Raw genomic sequence first — 8,671 nt, forward strand, 5'->3', positions numbered from 1 at the left:
GGGGATACTTCAGCGATTGTAAGTCACTTTTTTCAGTGCCGTTTTAACTTTGAACAGTTGCTAAACAAATGCTTGTAAGTCGAGGACTATCTATATGAGTTCATATAGTTCTGGACAAAGAACTCTTTGCAGAAGCTTGTTTGTTTTTTCCTTCCTCAAAATCTATAAGTATAAAATTTGGAATGTGTGTTCATCATTAATTTCATAAATATCATTAGGTAGTCTAAGCCTTAGCTAGTTAACAAGGAAAGAGATGGTTGTATTGACTGAAAAAATAACATTTTTCTTATTCAACTTCTTCCCTCAATATCTCTTCTGTCCTTTTCTTTTTCTCTTTCTACACCTGCTCTAGTGTGGTCGCAGCGGTGAAAACTTTGACAAGTTCTTTACACGGGCACCACCAGCGCTGACACCCCCAGACCAGCTGGTTCTGGCCAGCCTTGATCAGAGTGAATTCCAAGGATTTACCTACATCAACCCTGACTTCGTGCATCCATCCACCCTGCGGCAGGGAAGCCTCTCCCCAACTGGCATGCCTCTTTCCCCAACTGGAATGCCTCTCTCCCCAACTGGAATGCCTCTCTCCCCAACTGGAATGCCTCTCTCCCCAGCGGCAATAATCCCTTCTCCTACTTCTTTAGTGTGAGAATGATCCATAACCACCCGACTTCCCCAACACCTTGGCTGTTGGACTCTGCTCCCGAGAGCATGAGTCCAAGTTAAAACCCAATCCCAACTGTGATCCCCAGAAATATTTTGTTAATTGCATTCTCTGGTGTGTCGCTTCCCTCCTTCCTTCCCCCGCTTAGGTGCAATCAAACTGGTGAGGTTAAGAATGAGAAAGTGTGCGCGTGCATGTGGAGAGAGAGAGGGAGGGAGAGAGAGGGACAGGGAGAGAGAGAGAGAGAGAGAGAGAGAGGGAGAAAGGGAGAGGGAGAGAGAAATATTCAGACCAGAATTCCGCAACCTTTCTGGCTTTGTGGACTGGTGGGGAGGGGAGGGGATATTTCTGTGTGGGTGGCAAGCACATGCTCACCCACTGCTTGGGCAAGTGGGGATGCGCTGCACTCTCATGCCTTTTCTGCGGTCCGGTTCCAAACGGCTCCAGGGCCGGTAGTAGACTATGGCCCAAGCATTGGGGACCTCTGACTCAGAAGCATGTACACACCCACAGACTATATAGATAGATAGATAGATAGGTAAATAAATATAGATATATAGCTACATTAAGGGAAAGAAAGTTTAAGAGCCTAGATAAGAGAGAAATTCCTCTTGTTACAATCAACCTTTGGCAGGTCCCGAAATTTGATCAAGATTGTCCTCTCACATTATCAGACTACTGATGCGAGGAATTTTGTAAAAATACCTTCTGCCTTGTAATTTTTTCACCGGAATTCAGCTTCTCTGTGTCTTTTGTGATGGTCCTTCAAATGATGCAGGTTGGGTACCATGATTTGACTAAAAAATGGTGAATGAAAGAGTAAAAGACTGGTTCCAATAAAGTGGCCCTAATTTCCCCCAGGTAGTGAGGATATCGGATGACTCATCTGATTAGAAATGGTTAAACCATGGATCACCTAGCTAATTTTATGTCATGCATATTTTGCATATAAAAATAACTGGCCAAAGGGTAACGGCTGTATTTTGTGAGAGGGGTATCATGAAATTTAACTCGGAGTTATCCAGACTATATCTTCTGCTCTTATTTCAGGACTATAAAATGGCTGCCAAGCTTTAGAAAATATCCCGATCGATAATGCAGTAAAATGACAGCTATATAGTAAAATGTAGTTGTGCAATGAAAACGGAGACCTAAATATGAAGTGCACACTGAATCACTTAACTCCAGTAGTGGGATTCAAATTTTTCTACTACCGGTTCTGTGGGCGTGGCTTGGTGGGCGTGACAGGGGAAGGATACTATAAAATCTCCAGTCAGTGGGCTCCATTTGCCAGTTCTCTGAACTACTCAAAATTTCCGCTACTGGTTCTCCAGAACTGGTCAGAACCTGCTGAATACCACCTCTTGGCATGGCAGGGGAAGGATACTGTAAAATCTCCATTCCCTCCCCACTCCTGGGGGAAGGTTACTGCAAAATCCCCATTCCCTCCCCACCCCACTAACCTGCTTTCCAGCTCCTTTCTTCTGTGCAGGACAACAAAAGAAGACCCAGCCAATCAGCTGGGACTTGGGAGGCAGAGAATAGATGGGGGGCGGGGCCTATCAGAGGTGGCATTTGCCAGTTCTCCGAACTACTCAAAATTTCCGCTACCGGTTCTCCAGAAGTGCTCAGAACCTGCTCAATACCCCCTCTGCTTAACTCGGCCTGAGAGTTGGGCTCCAGGAGGAGAATGCTGTGGCATGGATTTATTAAATTAGAGAACCCCATATTTAAAGAACTACCGTAAAGCAGGATATGTAATGAATGGAGAAAGAGCAATCTTAGAATGCTACATTGATATAGAAAGTGTTGGGGGAAGATAACTTACTCTTTAGTTGCTACTATTTTAGTGTATAGAGGAGATATTTCTTCATAGGCTTAAAACATTTGAGTCTCCTACACTCCTTCGAAACTGTGGTTCCAGAAGTACGGATTTTAGCACATCTGGGGCAGTGGTGGGATTCAAATTTTTTTTTACTACTGGTTCTGTGGTGTGGCTTGGTGGGCATGGTAGGGGAAAGATACTGTAAAATCTCCATTCCCTCCCCACTCCTAGGGAAAGGTTACTGCCAAATCCCCCTTCTCTCCGCATCTCACTAACCCTCTTTCCAGCTCCGTTCTCCTGTGCAGGGCAACAAAAGAAGACCCAGCAGATCAGCTGGGACTCGGGAGGCAGAGAATAGATGGGAGCGGGGCCAGTCAGAGGTGGTATTTGTGGCTCTCTGAACTATTCAAAATTTCCACTACCAGTTCCCCAGAACTGGTCAGAACCTGCTGAATACCACCTCTGATCTGAAGGATGCCAAGCTGGGAAACCCTATCTCAAAGGCTATCTAGTTTACATTAAATGATTCTCTCTTGAAATGCCTTTTAAATTGGGAAGCTATCAAGAAAGAATGACTGCCTTCTCTCTCCATTAATTAGTGGTTGAAACAATTTCTGATATTCATTTCAATTAATATCCATTTGCAAATTGTAATCTTCAGCTTTACCTCCATGGTGCTTTTCCTAGTCTTATCTGCTACAGTGAAATATTATAATATTTGATGTATTTGTCTTCTTAAAACCTTGATTACTTGCACCTCACACGTTGCTAGTAAACTTTCCTTCCCAAAATCTTGTGAAAACCTCACCAGTCCTGCTTCTCCTTCCTAGGCATCGCCATTAGTGTTTCCCAACCTTGGCAGGCTAGGGGATTCTGGAAGTTGAAGTCTACATCTTAAAATTGCCATAGTTGAGAAATGCTGCATCACATCGTATGTGGCACAACCTCCTGGCCCTTAATTTCCAACATTAACACCTCCCTCTAACAAGGCTTCCCATCACCAACACCACAGCTGTAAATAAAACCTTGAAAGAGAGCAATGATGATGGCAAATATGGTATTAGACTTTGGGTCAAATATGTGTCTTCTTCCACAGAACAGCATGTTGAGATGGAAACTTTGTCTTTTCTTTCATGCATTAACTATTATATAATGGACTGATTTATATGTACATAATGAATATGTGTACCTTCCATGTTTCCATCTTTCTAAAGGAACATCCATCTCTTCCAAGCTACACCTGACTGTCTTTACAGCTTTAAAACTGAGGTATGGTAAACTGAGATCTCACTCTCTATTTTGAGAGCATCACTAATGATTGGAATGTAAACATCCCCTCGTGATTCTTCCCAATTATTTTTTTGGTGCAAAAAAAACAACAACATCCTGGTATTTATTTAGCTGATGATAGAACTCTACTGGAAACTAAAATTTTCCTGCTGTGGCCTGTGTCAGCTACTGAATTGTCATGAGACGGCACATTGAAAGTGCAATGTTTATTCACACTCTTGAAGTATTTACTCATATGAATTTGTGCTACAGATGAAAGAGAACTGAATTTAATTGGCAGGTGGGGTGAGGTCAAAAGATGACTTATTCTGCTGACGGCAGGACATATTTAGGAAAGATGAAATATTAACATGTTAATTCCTCTTATACCCTAGAAGCAACTTCTGGCAGTTTTTTCTCTCCTTTACATTAGTTGAAACCCATCACTTTATAACAACCTTCTGCATACTGGTCTACAATTTTGTGCCCCCTTCATTTTCCTTATCAATGATTGAGGAAAAATATAAACCAATACAACTGAAGCTTGGTACCCTTTCATGTTCTCCCTCTCTGGCAGATAGAACATTTTAAAAATATCATAGGATTCCACTATATTGAGCTAGTTACTGGAAGGGAGAATTCCCAAGCTTTATATAGTACCAGATGTTGAGATGGAAACGTTGTCTTCTCTTTCATGCATTAACTATTATATAATGAATTTATTTATATGTACATAATGAATATGTGGTTATAGAATCCAGAGTTCTGGGTGCATGAGCAGTGAGCAAGATCTAGAGAGGGGCAGGGGAACTATAGCCCGTTTATGACCTGTGGACTTCAACTGGTTGGCTCAGTTGCTGGCTCAGGAATTCTGGGAGTCAGAAGTCCACAGGTCATAAAGGGGCCATAGTTCCCCACCCCTGCTCTAGAGGGTGCCAATTTGTTCTTTTCCAAATATTTCTAGAGGTTTTCTTCCTTCAACCCTTACAATGCATAAGTCTTCCATCAGTTTCCTGCCTCGTTCCCCCCCCCCTCTGCTAATTATCTTGCCTTTCCCCATCACCGCCAACACCAATTTGGGGATAATCAGACACCCCACACGACTCCTACCTTCTCTTTGGCTTGTGATTCTCTGTAGCCAATATCATAATCGAATGGACTCACCTATGCATTTCAACATAAAAGATATTTATCCAATGCTCAGTTTGTGTTTGTTTTTCTGACCATATTTCGGGTGACAAGACTACAGATTTTGGGGGGTGGCTGATAAGGGGATTCCTGATGTGCATTTTGAAATATGCTTCCTAGATGGAAAAACCCCTTAAATTCCGAGAACTTCATTTTCGTGCAATGGCTTCAACTGAATAATTTTAGATTGTAGACCTAAAGGTCCTGCAGGAATTCTGCCCTTTTGATGGCAACAGCAATTTTTCCTGGCTGCTAATGCTGGCAGTAGAACATGTAAGCATACACACAGGGCATTTCTACAGCTGCCTCTGCACCGTTCTCTAATCATTGCCTCAGCTCTGGGATGCCATAATGTCTCTGCTTAGCAGCTGAGCCCATTTATTTCCAGCTCAGCAGTCATGCCTCCAAATTCACAGTGAGTTTAGTTTTCCAGCTGAAACGTTAGAGCTCTGCAGAGCTGGTGGGTGGGTGGGTTTTTTTTTTTTAATTGGCAGGAGCTCTGAGGAAAGAATGAGGCTGTAGCAGCTTTCCCTGACTATGGCGGTGGGTTTTGACAAGCGAGCACATTGTTTATGCAAAGGGGCATTGGCTGGGTAGTTTTTGTTGTCATTACTATTTTACTCCACTGGAAGAAGCTGGAAGAAGCTGGAAGCCTTACTGTAATGTTTTTCAAACATGGCAACCTTAAGGCCCAAATTGTATGCTGGCTGGGGAATTCTGGGAGTTGAGGTATACCCAATGTTGTCTTACAAGTAATCCTCAACTTACAAACCACAATTAAGCCCAAAGTTTATATTGCTAAGTGAAAGTTGTTAAGTGAGTTTTGCTCCATTTTACGACTTCTTGCCACAGTGGTTAAGCGAGTTACTAACTGCAGTTGTTAGTAACACCATTGTTAAGTGAATTGGGATTCCCCATTGACCGTGCTTGTCAGAAGGTTACAAAAGAGGACCCGATGACCCCGGGATACTGCAACTGTCGTAAATATGAATCAGTTGCCACAACTGTTGTAAATATGAGCCAGTTGCCAAGCATCCAAATTTTGATCATGTGACCATGGGGATGCTACAATGGTTGTGTGAAAAAGTCATAAGCCTATATAACAGAATAACGGAAGGGACCTTAGAAGTCTTCTAGTCCAACCTCCTCCTCAAGCAGGACACCCTATACCTGTGTTGGCGAACCTATGGCAAGCATGCCGGAAGTGGCATGCTGAGCCACTTCTGGCACGTGAGAGCTCACCTGGAAGAGCCCCACTGTGCATGCATATGTGTTGCCACCTGACAGCCAATTGTTGGGTAACTGGCGCGCATACGCGTGGGTGTGGGCATGCATGGGAGACACGCATGCACAGATGCATGGTGTGCATGGGGATTGTGTGTGCATGTGCAGAGATGCGTGGTGCGCGTGGGGATCGTGCATGCATGCACAGATGGGACTCGTCTGCGCATGCACAGAGATGCATGGTGTGCAGGGGGAGCGCATATGCATGTGCATATGCAGGACACGCAGGGGAAATCGTGTGCACATGCATAGATATGCATGGCGCATGGGGGATCGTGCGTGCATGCGCAGGGGGTGTGGGCCCCCCCAGCATGCATTGCCTTCTGGGTGCTGGCATACGCGAGCGTGAGCACATGCACAATTATCAGCACAGGACCTGAAAAAGGTTATTCACTACTGCCCAATACCGTTTGTGACAAGTGGCTATATTTTTTTTAATAGAAAAGTTTTATTGAATAAGCACTAAAAACAATTGAACATAGCGTGACTTTCCTGGCAGTTATTTTGCCATACATGCTATAACATATAATCACTTATAACAGTTAGTCTTTTCCTTATTTTACATTACTAAGTTGGTGCTATAAATGTATATAATTTCCTAATTACAACCCTAATTTCCTTTCACATTCTTTTTACATAGTCATATCCACTATATTACATTGTCTTTAGCTTAAAGTTCATCCACCTTCCATCTTATATAGCGTCACAATTTCCCCCCCTTTGTTCCGACTTCTTTTTTTCGAATCTAACCATAAACAGAGTTTGTTCCAGACTTCATATTATTCTGTTTTGTCCTTATCTTTAATTTCCAGTGTTAGCCTGTCCATCTCTGTACAAATTTTCTTTATTATTTCACTTTGCTCGGGGATATCTACCTTAATCCAGTTTTGGGCATAAACCAATCTTGCTGCGATTATAACATGCAACATTAAGTATATCATTCCTTTGCTATATTTTCCTTCAGTAATTCCCAGTAGGAACAATTCTGGTCTGAACTCTATTTTTTGGCCAAGCATTTCTTCCAGTGACAAGTGGCAATATTCTTGAAAACCTCCAGTGATGGAGCACCCATTGCTTTTGGTTCCATTGGTTGATTATTCTCACTATCAGAAAATTTCTCCTTATTTCTAGGTTGAATCTCCTTGATCAGTTTCCACCCATTGTTTCTTGTCTGGTCTTCAGGTTGGAAAATAGTTTGATCCTTTCCTCTCTGTGACAGCCCCTCAGATATTGGAAGGCTGCTATCATGTCTCCCCTGGTCCTTCTCTTCCCTAGACTAGCCATGCCCAGTTCTTGTAACCATTCTTCATATGTTTTAGCCTCCAGTCCCTTAATCATTTTTGTTGTTCTCCTTTGTGCTCTTTTCAAAGCTGCTACATCTTGTTTATAAGGTGGTGTGACCCAAACTGGATGTAGTATTCCAGGTGTCATCTTATACTGCCATTGTAATTTTGAATAGTCACTAAATGAATGGTGGTAAGTCAAGGACTACCTGTATTTTTTTAAGGTTTCTTTTAAAATAGAAGCCACCCACAACCTACAAAATGAAGAGTTGAAGGTGAAGGACTACCTGCACTGGATTTTCATGGCTGCTGGAGGGGGGAGAAAATTATATCTTGAAAATTATGCCTTAGAAGTCTTGGAAATGCTCCTGAGGGCTTGGGTAGGAAGAAAAAGTTTTGGAAAAAGGACCTTTGCATTCATCAACAAACTCTTAATGGGACAGAGTTGGAAGGAGAGGTAGAAGGCTGAGCAGGTGGGTGGACTAGAAGATCTCCAAAGTCATTTCCAATTCTGTTATTCTGCTCTCCCCATTAATAACTTGACAGCAAATGATGTGGGATACCACAGCCATACGGGGTTCAAGGCGAGGCTCTTAATTTATTTTAAAGCATTTTCAAAGAGGAAGGGCAGCCAGTCATACGTCTGACTGTGAACACAGCCCAATATAAATGGGTTTTAACATCACCCCAGGCTCCATTTTATTCCTTACCTAGGGTACCTTGTTTTGAGTCATTTTACAATACAAAATAATATATAAAGGTAGTTCTAGGGTTAATAACCATTCATTTGGCAGCCGTGGGGTCCCTGCTGTGGCTCCTCTGAGCCCACCAAGCTCAGAGAGCAATAGTTGTAGCTCAAGGCTGAACCCCCACAGTTCAGCCTTGAGCTACGAATATTTTCTTCTATCACATTTAACAATGATTCACACAATGGGACTGGAAAAAAAGTGACAACTGGTCCTCACACTTATGAGTATTTCAGCACCCCTATAATCACACGATCAAAGTTTGGGTGTTTGGCACTTGGCAACTTGGCATGTATTCACAAATGTTGCAGTGTTATAAAGCAAAGTCAATGGAGGAAGTCAGATTTGCTTAATGACCACATGAGTCACTTAACTGCAGTGATTCATTTAATAATTGTGTCCAGAAAGGTCATAA

The 8,671-nt window shown here is 42.6% G+C and overlaps 1 protein-coding gene across 2 annotated transcripts in view; it reads left to right on the plus strand.

The window, feature by feature from the left end:
* The window catches only part of PRKCG (protein kinase C gamma), a 44,716-nt gene extending 39,764 nt beyond the window's left edge, over positions 1-4,952 (plus strand). Inside the window, exons 18-19 of one of the 2 annotated variants that reach the window (XM_087944885.1) lie at positions 353-536; positions 579-768. In XM_087944885.1, the coding sequence (XP_087801011.1) occupies positions 353-536; positions 579-646 (252 nt within the window). In that variant the 3' untranslated portion in view covers positions 647-768. Of the gene's footprint in view, positions 1-352 lie in introns of both variants that reach the window. The other variant, XM_026677414.2, reaches the window with a different exon arrangement.
* The last annotated feature ends 3,719 nt before the right edge of the window (positions 4,953-8,671 follow it).

This window comes from Notechis scutatus, chromosome Z (assembly GCF_049901735.1).
Source record: "Notechis scutatus isolate UNSWTSFEM ecotype Mainland chromosome Z, rNotScu1.2, whole genome shotgun sequence".
NCBI lineage: Eukaryota > Metazoa > Chordata > Lepidosauria > Squamata > Elapidae > Notechis > Notechis scutatus.